Raw genomic sequence first — 15,394 nt, forward strand, 5'->3', positions numbered from 1 at the left:
TGGTGATGATTAATAAATGTCATGCTGTTTTCTAGTGCTGCTTTTCTTTATCATATCTTGAAAAATATTAATAGTCCAAGAATATAATGTATTGTGTGCATGTGTTTGTCATAAAGTTAGGTGGACCAATAAGCTGGAAGAAGTTCATGAATGACCTATTCTCCCCAAAGAGCAAAAGGGTAAGTCATGTGTTTGTCATGTTTAATTGATACTCCCATCATACGACAGTGGTATTTCCGGCTAGCAACACTTTAAAATGTAAAGTTTAAATGCATTGCATTTGTATTGCTGAACATCCCTAAACAAAGGAGCAGTAGCAACTACTAGCACCATTGTTCGGCAGGTTGACCCCTTAGTGAATGCTGCATTACCCAGGAACGTGTGCAGACTTTTAGTTATGTATGGGCAAGGCATCGTGTTGACATAAAAACACTAATAAACACTAACAGCATACATTTTGAGAAAGTGAAAAACGGGCGTCATTATTTTGGTGTGTGCTAATGAGCAATGCCAGTATGGAAATTCAGATCAAATGCGCCAGCCACCGAGGTGAACCGGGAAGCATAGACAGATCTTGGTGACAAGAGGTTTGCTTAATTATATGTAGGATGTAGGATAGTTATCTATGAACAAGTGTTTGGCCCACAGTCACCAGATGAGGGAGTCCCTGCCACTAGTACACATCTCTATTTAATCTCTACACTAATATTCATTTTTAGATTAGGATTAGTATGAGTATTAGTATTAGGATGAGTATAGATAAGTCACCCTCCTATCAAACACAGCTGTTGCATAAAATATTAATTTAAAGGCCTGGATAACCTAAAAGTTCTTGATTATTAAAGAAGGTCTCGTGGAACAATAGAAAATAGATGTTTTTTCCTCTTCCAACTAGGGTTGTTGACATTTTAAGCAGAGGCTTCTCCTAGGTTATCCTGCTATCTCAATTCAATTTCAATTAAATTCAAAGGGCTTTATTGGCATGAGAAAACATACATTTACATTGCCAAAGCAGAAAGAACAATACAGCAATACAATCAAAACAAAAATTATGTACTTTGAAGGTCAGAATCTTCAATAGATCAACTTCTGTGTACCAAGATAACTCGATGCAGGTATAGTGCAGGAATATACACAATTATTAGTCTTTAGGGTGGTTGTGTTCCGTTTGATATCCTTCTCCTATCACAGCAACTCACAAATCTTGCTGCTGTGTTTGCACATTGTTGTACTTCGCCCAGCAGATATGGGAGTTTTTTGTCATTGGTCATGTTTTCAAAATCTCTGTGTGTGGTTGTAATCTGTGGGAAGTATGTGTCTCTGATGTCTTGGTACAATGGGCAGATGGTTAGGAAGTGTAGCTCGGTTTCCACTTCGTTTAGTGTGCAGTGGGTGCATAGTCTGTCTTCTCTCGGGATACAGGTCTGCCTATGACGGCCTTTCTCGATCGCGAGACTGTGCTCACTGAGTCTGTACCTAGTTAAGATTTTTCTTTGTTTTGGGTCGGTCACGGTGCTCAGGTATTCTGCCACTGTGTATTATCTGTTTAGGGCCTATCTACTGTATATAGTTGACATACCAGAAGGAGCCCAATATGAAAACATGACCAACACTGTCTAGTCGGTGTACATTTTTTTATTTACTGTTTGTTTTACTAGATTTAGATTTTGCTAAATTATTGAGTGTGCAGCTCTGACTGGCATAAACATCATTTAAATTCAAGACAGCCATTAATACTTGAAAGACCAAACTGCTCCTGAAGAAACACTCCCTCTAGTGTGCAAGAATATACAACCGTGTTAAACATGGTACAGACAGGGTCTTATAATTGAGTGGTTAATCCAAATAATACCATAGATCTATATGCGAAATCCAAATTCATCCTTCAGATCAGAGTAGCTTTTTGATTGATTTATTTATTAACAGTTTGCAGAATTACAGTACATTTCAAGTACAACTCAATACAAAACAGTGAGTGGACGACAGTAAAGCATTACACTTGTTTAAAATAAGGCCCACCATTTTCAATTTATCAAAACATTTAGAGAATTTACACAACTATATAGTAAAAAATAAATCACCATAGTAGGTAAAAAAGGGAAAAGAAACATTGACGGGGAACAGGGGTGGTGGGGGATTCAGATTTTACGGGGGCCAGTTTCGAATTGCAGCCGTCCATAGGTGCCCTTTGAGAGCGGTTTTGAAGGAGTCAAGGGATTTGCATGTCTTAATGACTGTTGGTAGGGCGTTCCACATTTTGGTGGCATAGGGAAATTAATTTAATCCCTTGTTTGTGCCGAATCTGGGTTGCACATGGTTTGTTGAACTCTCTCTGGTGGTGTGGACTTCGTTGACATTAAGGAAGTATTTAGACAGGTACATGGGTATCTTGGTGGTGTGTCGAATCTTGTCGACCAGACCCATTGCAAGGTGCTGTACTCTGTCGTCAACCCTAAGCCATTCCAGCCTGTCAAAGTGGGCAGGGGTGAGGTGGGTTCGGGGAGTGAGGCCAATTAGTAGCCTGACCAGTTTGTTTTGGGAAGTCTGGAGCCTTGTTTTAAGGGCCTTAGAGGTGCTGTGGTACCAGGAGAATGACTGGGTCTTTTGGGAAACTGGGATGACTGGGTCTTTTTAGTTATAGAATACTATAGGCCACTGTATAAGGTCATGACTGCACAAATGTTAACACTGGATTGTATAGTGTGGGGTCAACTTTGCCTGTGTTTTAGCTAACTGGCCAATGTACAGTAGTCTTTGCCTCATCTGATTCATGTTAAACAATGAGCCTCATTTGTAATAGTATTGTAAAAAGAAAAAAGTTGAATATGTTTATGAATATTACACTATTTTTGAAATATTTGAAGCCTAAGTGGCCACAATGTTGCTACATTTGGACTGACGAGTGCAACATCAAACCGGTCCAATGCAGATTAATTGGTTACTACACATTGTTATTGTGCAGTGTAAACACAGGATCTCCGCGATGACAGGCCCCTAACAGAACCATTGCTCAGCATGAACACACACACACCCTCTTCTGTTGCTATTTATAGCTCACGCACTGGAATGCTTTGATTCGTCTTAGCACCGACTGCCGTTAAGGAAGGGTCTCCGATGTATTTCCTCGCCTATTGTGATCTCTAATAACACTTGTGAATGCCTCACAAATCACCTCGCAGTCGACTATCCAAATATTATCCTGGCTTTGAGATGGGTTAGAAATTTTAAGCACATCTAAATTCAAGTGCATGACAGGCGTGGAGCAACAATGAGTAAATAAAAGTGGAAAGAAATACAGTTGGTTTTTGTTCTTATAGAATAATTGATAGGAGTGACACGGTGTTAAATGGCTGGTTTCTACAGGCTGTATTCAACTGCTGACTGAGGTTAATCCGCCGCAATTGGCTACCGTATACACAAACAAGACGAGCTTGCCTTGCATTCAAGTTGTGTTTGTATTACAGATACAGTATATTTTAAAGTTGTGAATGAAGTATATGGGCTGGAAAGGGAAACACTATAGACAGAAAATAGTGTCAACAAGGGAGAGCCAATTTTCTAACGCTGCGCTCAGGAGGGAAAAATCCATGAGCTGCTCCACTGCTTTCCACTGGACTTAAGACACCAGAATTCTTTATACAAACAGTTGAGTATCGATCAGAATCATATTACATAATGTGGATATTCTCTCTAATGTGGATGTATGTAGTTTCCATATTGATGGAAACATTAGTTCATACAATTTGGAAAAAGAGGGAAAATGTTTTTCCAGGGATCACAATTTGTGGCAGGAAGGAAATAAGATTCCTTATTGCACAATAACATAGCAGCACTATCCGGGCTCATGGAACTCTACGTACTGTAGTGGAAACAGAACAACCTTAGACACATTAAAGTTTCTTCTCAATTCATCTTTTTTACAGTATTCTACAGAAACATGAGGTCTGCCTAACTGCCTTCCTTAGGCCTGACGTCGAAATTTAAAACAAGTCTTCGGAAAGAATACATTTTCAAAGATTTGTGCCTCATTTTCACGATATTTCAAAAATAGCAGACCAACAAGCTCGTAGCGCGCCACTCGGTGGCGCGCTATGAGCTTGTAGATCTGCTATTTTTCAATAGCTAAAGTATAACATAATGCTTAGTTAAAACACCAAAAGGGGTTCCCGTCCAGAATGGGTTAACCGTTCAACTTTTCAGTCACTCATCTCTACATAGCTAGTAATTATCTAACAAATTAACAAGGATCTGCCAAAAACATACTGTATATCACTAAGTTGAACAGACAAGAAATAGTTAGGACTAAAGGAGCCATGGGCAATGTTTCTGGGATTTTGTATACCCATTGAGGCAAAAATCCAAATTTCCTTGGAAAGGATTCCATGAGACATGATATAATGTGCCATTTCCATATCAAAGTTCCACTGCTTGGATTTAAAACTCGCTCACACATGTTACACTTGGAAAACTAAAAGGAGCTAATGCTCTAACCCAGACAACACAGCCTCAATGAGCTGTTTTACAGTGATGGAAAATACTGCATTAACTTGGAAAAAAGTGTGCTCTCCTAGCAAAAAAAAAAAAAAACGGAAGTGCAAACTCTGCCGTCTGGACAAACGTAGTTTTCCTTTTCTCGAGTTAGTGCCGTGTTCATTCACTCATTCATAATTTCACTTGCATAAGAGTTCTGTTTGCAGTGGAGGAATTTACATATGGTAGACAAGTCAGAGTGTTAATACCCCAACTCAAACCCATGAGCTCTGCGTGCTGCGGTTTTTACAGCATTTCTGCTGCACCCTTGATCACTCCATAGTCTAGCACAGACTTACACAACAATTCAAAACAGGCCCACTCATTAAAGGGCCCCCAAAGCACAGATTTTCCTATGACTATAGCCTTGAGTTTAACGTCAATGATAATATACGCTGTGTATCAATTTCTGGGCCAACAGCCTACAAAGACCCCCAAGTGTGAAGTGTTTGGGTTTCATGGGTTCCCTGGGCCTGCTGACTATTGTGTTATTATTTATTTTGTCTTTAAAGCAACCATGTCTAATAAGTCTTGACATTTTATTATTATTAGAACACACCGCATGTTATCCACATTTGTAGAAATGTGTTTTATAAATTGGCATAAGAAGAGGTTTATTATGTATAATATGAATAACTGATGAGAATTTCCAAAGCTTACCATACTGTAAGCAGTGGCACAGGTGCATGATACAGCAATGCGTGGACATGGTAGAGAAAATGGTAATGTCTCATTTACCTTGGCTGCATGTGGACGGCCCATTTCACAGCTTCCCCTTCTGGGTCACATATGAACTTGTTAATGTGGCGAATTAGCTTTTCTTGAAACATTTATTAGTTTGGATAACCAGCTCCTGTTGACTTAGGGAGAACTTTCCAAATGTAAATGTATTTGCCTGGTTACCCGATGAAACGGCAATGCAGTGCTTGAGATGGAAAAACAGTTGCAAGTGTATCTTGATAATATTTGAACGTTGTGCGTATATGGGGCAGAGCCTGCCCATGTTGCCTGTTGAGCTGCAGCTCAAATTAATGTTGGATCAGGATAACCTCTATTTAAGTTATACATCTATAATATAATCACCAGTGAGAATGCAAGTAGTAGCTGTTTAACCTTGCTGGCCTAAATTCTATGCTAAGACCTCATGCCTAGATCATATAGCACATTTCAAAGGCTGCATCCATTAGGCCCTATATACATAGTTGTAGTCCTACGACAAGGGATTTAATTCCAATTCCAAAATGATTGACATAGCACTTATTCTTAGAAAATGCACAGTAAAAGGGAGTTGTTATTAATAATAATTAATAATGAATAGTTCTGAAAGGTGAAGGAAGGGGGAAACTTCAGACTTACAAAAGTTACAAAGGGCAAAAGAAAATCCCTGGATGCTGACTTGTATAACCTCCATTACAATGGAAAATGTATTCTCATGACTAATTGGCTCAGCCTATATCAAGTGATCCTGTTATTCCCCCCCCCCCCCCAGAAGTTTTTCCAGTCAAGTATCATACTTTATTGTGTCAAATAATAAAGAAGTAGCAGCTTTCCATTAATGGACGCTAGTTCACTATACCAGTGGAAACAATGGAATTCTTTATATTCCATGTTGAAACCAGCAGCATGCATATACCCTGCATGGCCTGGTCATAATTGATATTTTTACAGCAGTCAGTTACTATCATTTACAATATTGTAAAGGCATTAAGCTGCAGAGCAGTCGACAAACTGTGTCACTAAGTTTTATGTAGTGTATACTGTATATCGTACATCAGAATTTTTTTATATTTTTTCTTCTTGGCAGAGCTATGTCCCACAGTAATTTCTTCATCCCCTACAATGAAGGTCTTGTGCGCTACTGTCTGAGAGAAGCCGCAGAAATGCCTTGGCGCAGCAGCCGGAGACGTCATGGATTCCTGAGTGTGGGCTTTGCAGGAAAGCCCTGAGTCTCCGAGATGGAGCCGGTCCAGGTTTCCATGGCAAAGCGCATAAACAGGAGGAAACACTGAGGGAATCCCGTTATTTTACAGCATTGGAGCATTATAAACACCCAGAGCGGGGAAGGAAGCCGCTCTTGATACTCAAGTAATCCTTAGAGCTAGGAAAGGGACTTTATCCATTGTTGCAGCTGAAGCAGTAACATGTTTCTTAACATATAAAGAGGGTTTACGAATAGCTGACAAGTTTTTGAACACATGGGAGATTTTTCTTTTAATCTCTTCTGAATTTGACTGGAGTGTTTTTTCCCTGCTGGTTATTTGAAGAGGATAACTTTTTTTTCATCATTTTTATTTTTGTTTTTGCTTTTACTTTGACTTATGCTCCAAATGTTTAGAGAGACTTGGAGACTGTCACAGTACCACACCATGCGGTCGATGGATCAAGGTATGGATGCCGCGCGTGCTGAAGTGTTGTGATTATCTGGTAATCAAACAATTTGATTTTTAATTGATAGAACAATACTAATCTGTTTAGTGTCGGCTATGCTCTTGTCGTCTAGGCTATTTGTTTCATTACTTCCATGTAACAGTACAGTAGTGGGCTTGCTACAGTAGTAGATCATAGCGATGGTTAGTGCGCGCGCCAGGTATAGCTTGTTCGCATACGGGACAGTGCACGCCTCGAACGCAGTTGGGCAACAGACGTCACCACAGTGGAGAATCATTTTCAAAACAGCAAATATAGCAGCCCAATTATAGAAATGACCAAGAAATTGAGGTGTTATCGTAAAAAGATTGGCCATTCCACGGGCCATTATAAGGCAACTATGTTTTATTTATTTATGCCTATGCAATATTCTATGAGATATGCAGGGTGGCCTATAGGGTGGACTGCAATCTAAATTGATGTCCATTTCTCCTATATATTCGTGTTGTGTTGCGAGTCGAAAGAAAACCTTAGCCAAGTTCCAATGTTCCATATTCATATTTGAAAGAGAAAATGCTTCACTTTGTCCTACAACTTTCCAGATGTTTTCCACACAGACTGTAAAACGTTTGCTATAGGTTTATTAATTCAAAAGTCTTTTCAGTACGCATTTTAGGCCTTGACAAATGACAATATTGTCTTGCTGTGGGTGATGAGATCACAGGCCACATCATGGCAGCACGGCTCATAGGGTCACAACGCAATATGCCAATATGTTTTGGCATATTAACTTAATTGAACAATTAAGTTGCAATTAGCCCATTAGTCTAATTTTCTTAGTCTTAATCTTCTGTTAATTGGGCTATACAAACGATGTGGCAGGAAGAAAAACATTTTAAAGGAACAAGTCGTCTAATGATTTCAAAATGTGCAACAAGTGCGCCTCGTTTTATTTATTTCTGCAGACATTGCATGAATTAGCCTATAATTACACAGCTTGCTACTGGCTCGCGTGTAGCCATAGCCTATACGTGTTTCCCTTTATAGGTCCAAATAAGTGGACTCCAACCACCTATATGATACATCCTCTGTTCCTCCTCTAGTTCTGGACCAGATCGAGCTACAAGTGGTGTAATCTTAGGCACCAAAATAGGCCTATAGGCCTACGTCAAGTTTATGGTTTCACGATTTTACTTGAATCAACTTGTCTTTAGTCAGAAAGATATGGGAAATATAGGCCTACAGTCGTAGCCTATAGGCACTGATGGCAAGTGGCTAAAAGCAGGTGGATGGACACAGCATGCTGACATCATGGTCCTTTCTCATCCTCCCATATTAAGTCATGGCTAATGCCAAGGTAATGGCTATACTAGCCAAAGCGTCCATCAAAATACAGTAGGCTATACTATAAGTTCTAATAGGCCATTAGGCCCTATACGCCCTCTCCCCAAACTGCTGATGGTCCTCAGGTCCTGGTCAAGACACATAGCATACAGGCCAATGAGGCCACTTTGGTTCCAGGAGGTTGCCTATAGTTCAGCGCGCCCTCGTGCGTATTGCAAACTGTCAAACACTCGGGGGCAGTATAGTAGCTTACATTGCAATGAGACGGTGTCCTACCTTGATAATGTTTCACGTTGAAGCTGCACTTTGTAGGCTAGATTTTGATCATGATGGTTTTACCGTCTTGTAGGCGTGAATAGTAGGCTACATTTTATGAAACGAGACATTTTAATTTGATAGAAAACTAGACCCGCCTTCAAAATATGTAGAGAAGTTGAACCAGGAAACTTTTGCGCTTTCATGTTGCTTGTTGCCTTTTTCACTGCAAGGCATCATTTGCACATTCAGCCGCCCGCAATATAGTTGAACAGGTCAGGTTATCTTGTTCACCTCATCACGGCTACGCCTTTGACATCTAATGGCCTCGGTGAAAGAAGCGCAGAGAAATTGATAGCCTACTGATAGAGAACATTATGAGCCTATATCATTTTGACTAAGCTGGAAACACTTGGAAATTAAGACAGATGACCTCTTTTTACGACGAAACCGATTTGGAGGAGAAACTCGGTCGAGTGAACTGCCCCGATGAAGATTTGGAGTTCGAATACCTGTTTGAATATGAACCACCTTGCAGCGCATTTACCGGGGGAGATCAAGGTTTGTCCATATAGGCTCTGTTGTTATAACGTTGCCTTTGAAATGGGAAATAAACGGGACGTTAATTTCTCAAAACGTTTTCAGGATCATGTCATGTGGAAAATTGCACTTCTATCCTTACATAACTAAAATAGACTTGATTAAAAACTAAATTAATTTTGCCTACCTATGTCAGTTTTAATTATTGCAGTAAAAGCTGACAAAGTTACATTCAAATATGTTACACAAACTTGATTTGAGCTGAGTTGAGCAGAGTAATAGAACCAGCCGTGGGATATGTGTCTGGAATAAAAGTTTATATTGACCCTTCCATTCAACATGACAATATGCCCCTCTTCTCTGAGTATTCTGACCAGTTTGTCTCTTGTTTCATTCCGTAGATGACCCAAACCTTGCATCTCACAAAGTCCTCAGTTCCGAGCCAGGCCACCAGGCCTACCATTTGGGCGAGGCGTACGGCATCAAGTCCTGCAGCCCGCCCTACACCAACAACACGGAGGTTCTCTCGGGATACGAGAACCAGGAGGCCAGGAACTACCTGGACAACTCCCGGCCCGGGGGCCTGGCCCTGAGCCCGCGCATCGAGATCACCCCGTCTCGCGAGCACTACAGCCATGGAAGGGAATCCTTGCAGAACCACCCGCTGAACACCAGCCCCAGACCCACGCTGACCGTGCCGGGCCATGACAGCGTGGCCTACCGCGAGCCCCAGTGCCTGAGTCCGGCCAGCAGCAACTCGTCCACCAGCTGGCACTCCGAGACCTACTCCCCCTGGGCGTCCCCTTGCATGTCCCCCAGCAGTGGCCAGAACCCCAGTGACCTCTGCCCTCGTTTCCAGAACATCCACACGGGCTCGCCCCGCACCTCCCCGGGCACCTCCCCAGGCACCACCAGCCTCGCCGAGGACGGCGGCTGCCTGCTGCAGGGACCCCGTTCGCCGACGTCCTCCCCGAGCCGGCCCGGCTCCCGCTCCGCCTCCCCGCAGGGCAAGCGCACGTACGACATGTACAGGAGCCACGGGTTGGTCCCTGCTGGACACCGCTCCCGCAGTCCCTCGCCCTCCCACGGCGGCCACGAGGAGCACGGCATAGTGGGCGCCCACTACGGCACACCCACCAGCCTCGCCAACGCCATGAACGGCTTCGGCACCGCGCAGCACAACTTTGTGCCCACCAAGATAGTCAAGACGGCCAACCAGGTGTACACCCTCTATCCGGAGAGCCACGCTGACGGGAACTATTTTGTGTCATGTGACCAGGACATGAAGACAATAAAGCCCGGCGCGGAGTCTTTCTTCGTCATCCCTCCGATCTGGCCCAAACCGCTGGTTTCCAGCAACTGCAGGTTTGAGCTTGATGAATTAGCATGCATCATTATTTTTTAAATTCATTGGCATTATAATAAAAAAAAACATACAAACAAACAAACAAACAAACAAACAAATATGAATTGTGAGATACTCACAGTTCCAAAGAGCCAGGAATGGAAAAAAAGACAACATGTATTAATTGACATCCTTTAGTTTGACATAACCTTCCTTCCAACTTATTTTTCTTTATTTTCTTTCATACTTCAGCATCCCTGTGACCTCACTGCCCCCACTGGAATGGCCGATTCCCAGTCGCTCGGACCAGTATGAGCTACACATTGACGTGCAGCCCAAGCCTCACCACAGAGCTCACTACGAGACGGAGGGAAGTCGGGGTGCTGTCAAGGCCCCAACCGGAGGACATACTGCTGTGCAGGTACTTAACCCATTTTGGGTGGGAACCCATTTTGGTGTTAGCATCATGTTATGCTTTAGCTATTGAAAAATAGCAGATCTACAAGCTCATAGCGCGCCACCAAGTGGCGCGCTACGAGCGGCGCGCTACGAGCTTGTAGGTCTGCTATTTTTGAAAAATCAAAGAACGACTGACATAGAAACATGGCTTTTTCAGAAAAGTGTCAGGATGTAGAAGACATTTATAGAATCTGATCTCAGGTCAAAATGGGTACCATTGTCCCTATTCTGGGGTGAACATTCAGCCAGATATACCAGCTTGTAGATCAGCTAGTTTCTGCGAAGAGCTTTGTTTGCGCTGTAAAAAGTAGGGGGCCATGCAGGGTATCACAAACTGCAGCCATTTTGCTCTCACATCATACTCGGGGGGGAGTATCAAATGTATGGATATGGTTAGGTGTCACGTTTAGCTTTAGGAGACTATAGGGCTGTCCACACCAAGAACAGTTACTATAAAGATAACCATACATTATTAATGGCACAATTCACACAACTGTATTTATTTATGACAGCAACAGTGGTGAAGGCTATCATTGGGAGGGATCACTTTAGGAGCGATTTGATGAATGATATATTTATTGAATGATATATTGACAGTGCATCAAAATCAATCCGAATTTACAGGCCATCACATTCCACAACTCACATTCAGGATGTTGCCTTTTAGGCTGGGCATCTCCGCAGCATTTGCTCATTCTCTCTACCAGTAGTCAATTAAATTCAAATATACTTTATTGGCATGACAAGCATTCTTATATATTGCCAAAGCATTATATACAGTATGAATGGTGCATATACAGTATAAAACAAAAATAATAAATTATACTTTCAGAATCTGAACAAATAATATAAACAAGACAAGGAAAAAACATAAGCAAAAGGACATTGGTCTCTACCATGGGGCACCCTGTGAAAAGCAATTGCAAAAGCCCACCACAGACATAATGACACATGATAACCACACCATATCCTCAACCCGGGCCCATCCCATCACTAAACAGTGCAGCTTCACAGATTTGTGCCTTCCAACTTAAAATAGTCCACTGCGGTGCCCACGCCGCTTAGGGCTTCAACCACACAATCAGCCATGTGTTTACGCTGTCCATAGATATATCAGTTTGTTGACTGCAGACTGTAGGTCTCACATGAGATAACTACACTATAGCGTTCTGACACGACAACATTAAGGCATTTTTATAACAGACGCAAAATAGCAGACAAAGACTGTGACGGAGAGAGATTTCTCACGTTCTGTCCGTGCGTTATGTGTCTCCGTTCGGTTGGTGACCGTCCGTCCCCAGATCGACGGAGATCAAACAGATATCACGTACGTTATAGGGCTGCAGTGCCCCGCATGGCGACCTTTGGTAACGGAGAGCAAGAACAGTTTTACTCTGGTCCAGATCAGGGGGGCAGTCAGACAGATATTTTGTGAAGCCACTAAGGAAATCGGGACTTCCTGAAAGTTCATATAATGGCCTGTTGTGGCGCTGTCATTGGGCCCAAAAAAACCCCATAGCTCCATAGAGGACCATGTATTTGGGCCCAAGTTCACCTAGACTGTATTACCTTAATAAACATGGTCATGAATACTTTCTGCTTCCAGTCACTAGTTTAAAGTCTCATTTCTCATGTCATAATATTCTTTTTGGAAAATTATGGTACCATTTATTTAAAAAATGACCATAAAGTCGCGTATGTTCTGAGTGGCGTGGCTACCGTTACAGTCTATGATCGGGAGCCACCCCCCGTTCGAGTCAACATAAAAACCAACGTTGTCTGGGCCAGCCAATGGCCAGCTGGGCCCAAACGGATCTAGAAATATGGAGATTTACAATTCAAGGACTGACAGGCTTCATCTTACGTCCATATCAGACCCGAAGAACGCTTTGTCCATATTTTTTTACAGTCTATGGTCCAGATCCCCTCTTTCCTCTTTCCCCAGGAAAGAGGAAAAGTTGACACAGGAATGGGCCGGGCATCGGGGACTCGCCTCACGTAGCAACACTGAACACCGACCGTCCGAAGGCGGCAATTTCAAAGTGTATAGTTCATATTTTCTCCAGAGCATATCGGGCTATTTTATTTATTTTAATTACCAGGCGCATTTACAAAACGAGTATTAACTTCTAGATCTTGAATTTCTTTAATTAAAAGAAACATTTTAACTTTTGATTCATGGGAGTCCTGGCCTAGAATGCAAACAGGACATCAAAATTAACTTTTGACATACAGTATTTTATGGCTTTGCCGTACAGCCTTAACTGTAGGTTTCACTTCACCTTTTTTTTACGTTTGTTACCGTGACAACATCTTTAGGGTTTCCTCGTCGTCGATGATGTTGATATAGGAGATCATGTGGAAAAATGAAACCTTTCTAACTTTTCCATTTTCTGGCCGTTCCCCGAAGGTCCATCCTGAGGTCAGTTGTTGCTGCTTCACTTGGCCAATCAGATGGTCAGGGCTGGTTAACCACGGACAGCCTGACCCCCCCCCCCCCCCCCCCGCCCCTTTCTCTCTCATGCCTAAATTATTATGCTCGGTGGTACCGCCAAAAGTATAGCAGATCTATAAGCTCACAACGCAGAGCGTGACACCAACATTACAAGGAAGTATCAGGCTTATAACTCTCTTCTCTCTCGTCTGTCTCTTTTCCCTCCTACGCCGTCCTTCTCTCTCTCTCTTTCTTCCCCTTTCCTCCTCCCACCTCATTTATCTCTCTCTCTCTCTCTCTCTCTCTCTCTCTCTCTCTTCCCCCTTCCAATCCTCTACTTTACTTTTCCTACGGTCCATGCTGTCATGACTCACTGCTGCTGCGGTTGTCATGACAACCGACTGGCTCACATGGCCCTGCTGAGTGTTTGCAGTCAACTTCCTCTATTTCACTCACTGTGTCAGCTATACCTGCACATGGGGCCTCACTGTGTCAGCTATACCTGCACATGGGGCCTCACTGTGTCAGCTATACCTGCACATGGGGCCTCACTGTGTCAGCTATACCTGCACATGGGGCCTCACTGTGTCAGCTATACCTGCACATGGGGCCAGCAGCACAGCACACTCATTCAGCTATACCTGCACATGGGGCCAGCAGCACAGCACACTCATTCAGCTATACCTGCACATGGGGCCTCACTGTGTCAGCTATACCTGCACATGGGGCCTCACTGTGTCAGCTATACCTGCACATGGGGCCAGCAGCACAGCACACTCATTCAGCTATACCTGCACATGGGGCCAGCAGCGCAGCACACTCATTCACGTTGCCATAGTTTCTATTCTTGATTTTTATACAGCTGCCTTGAAGTTCAGGCTCTGCAACTGTCAGCTATTTCTTTAGCGATTGTTCGATCGTTCACTCTTTCGATTGGGTGGACATTCGAGAAGCGTTGATTTAGTTTTAGATTTTTTTTGTATGCATATCATCAACGCATCGATTAACCTGTTACATTAGGATTCTTTGCACGACGGTGTCAGGCAAAAATATTAAAATAGCAGATCTACAAGATCTTCAACATGATGCACTGTGAGCTTGTAGGTCTGCTATTTTCACTACTTTAGATTTTTTTTCCAAAAATATATTTTTTATTAAATCAGTTAGTTTGATTAACACCCTCAGTGAAGTTAATGCGTATATAGTACCAGCCATGACAGCTGGTGTTACTTCTACACAATCTACAGGAAAGGGCAAAAGAGGCACTAACACCTGTTCCCTTATAACATATGATCTCCCTTATTTAATCAGGTCATTTTCATAGTGATTACATGTTTACTGTTACTGAAAGCAATACCACATATTGTAGATGTACTGTACTGGCTACTTGGTTCTGGTTCTCTCCTTTTGTTGAACCGGATTTGCCACCCAGTGCATGAATGTCACTTTCACTTTGTGGCAATCTGTCCATGCTAATGTAACATCCCTTTGTTCTGTGTGAGCAACAAGGAAGCTAGATGCAGATCCAGTATGTGTGCACGCACGCACATACACACACACACACACACACACAGATGGGATCATACAATCTCTGTACAGTATAGTTTGTTGTACGACAAATTGCGGAAAGTGTCGCAATGCGACTTGCTATGAGGTTTTGAAACTTGAAACTTTGAAGTCTTTGCGACAATAGAATAGATAGAGCATTGTTTTAAAAGCTATACTTAGTTATAATTGCCCTTTTTAACTTAGAAAATGTGCTTTTTTTCTTTATTTTAAGAAAGCACAACTTGTGGTTTGTATGCACCAACACACTTACAAGCAAGTTCATGCTTTGTGGTTCTTGCATGTTTCCTCAGGAGGTAGGATCTGGTTTGCTGATTATTACATCTCTCTCTCTCTCTCTTTCTCTCTCTCTCTCTCTCTCTATCTAGTACAGCCTGATTGATGTGTACATGATGATGACATGACACTAGAATAGAGTGTGAAACAGTACATTGAGCTTTCAAATTCAGAAAATTACCAATTTGCTTGTTTTAATTTCCCCAGGCCGTATGCAGGTACAGTACTTAAAATAGGCTTACATAAGTGTCTCATTGTGACACATTGTCTAACTGGTG

At 42.4% G+C, this 15,394-nt stretch overlaps 1 protein-coding gene across 1 annotated transcript in view; it reads left to right on the forward strand.

Moving 5' to 3' along the window:
• The first annotated feature begins 8,565 nt into the window (after nt 1-8,565).
• The window catches only part of nfatc2a (nuclear factor of activated T cells 2a), a 30,114-nt gene continuing 23,285 nt past the window's right edge, over nt 8,566-15,394 (forward strand). Inside the window, exons 1-3 of the mRNA XM_080764065.1 lie at nt 8,566-9,057; nt 9,438-10,401; nt 10,634-10,802. Of these exons, the coding sequence (XP_080620191.1) occupies nt 8,925-9,057; nt 9,438-10,401; nt 10,634-10,802 (1,266 nt within the window). The 5' untranslated portion in view covers nt 8,566-8,924. The remainder of the gene's footprint in view (nt 9,058-9,437; nt 10,402-10,633; nt 10,803-15,394) is intronic.

The sequence above is a fragment of the Protomyctophum bolini genome (assembly GCF_963924005.1).
Source record: "Protomyctophum bolini genome assembly, chromosome: 5".
In the NCBI taxonomy this organism is placed as follows: domain Eukaryota; kingdom Metazoa; phylum Chordata; class Actinopteri; order Myctophiformes; family Myctophidae; genus Protomyctophum; species Protomyctophum bolini.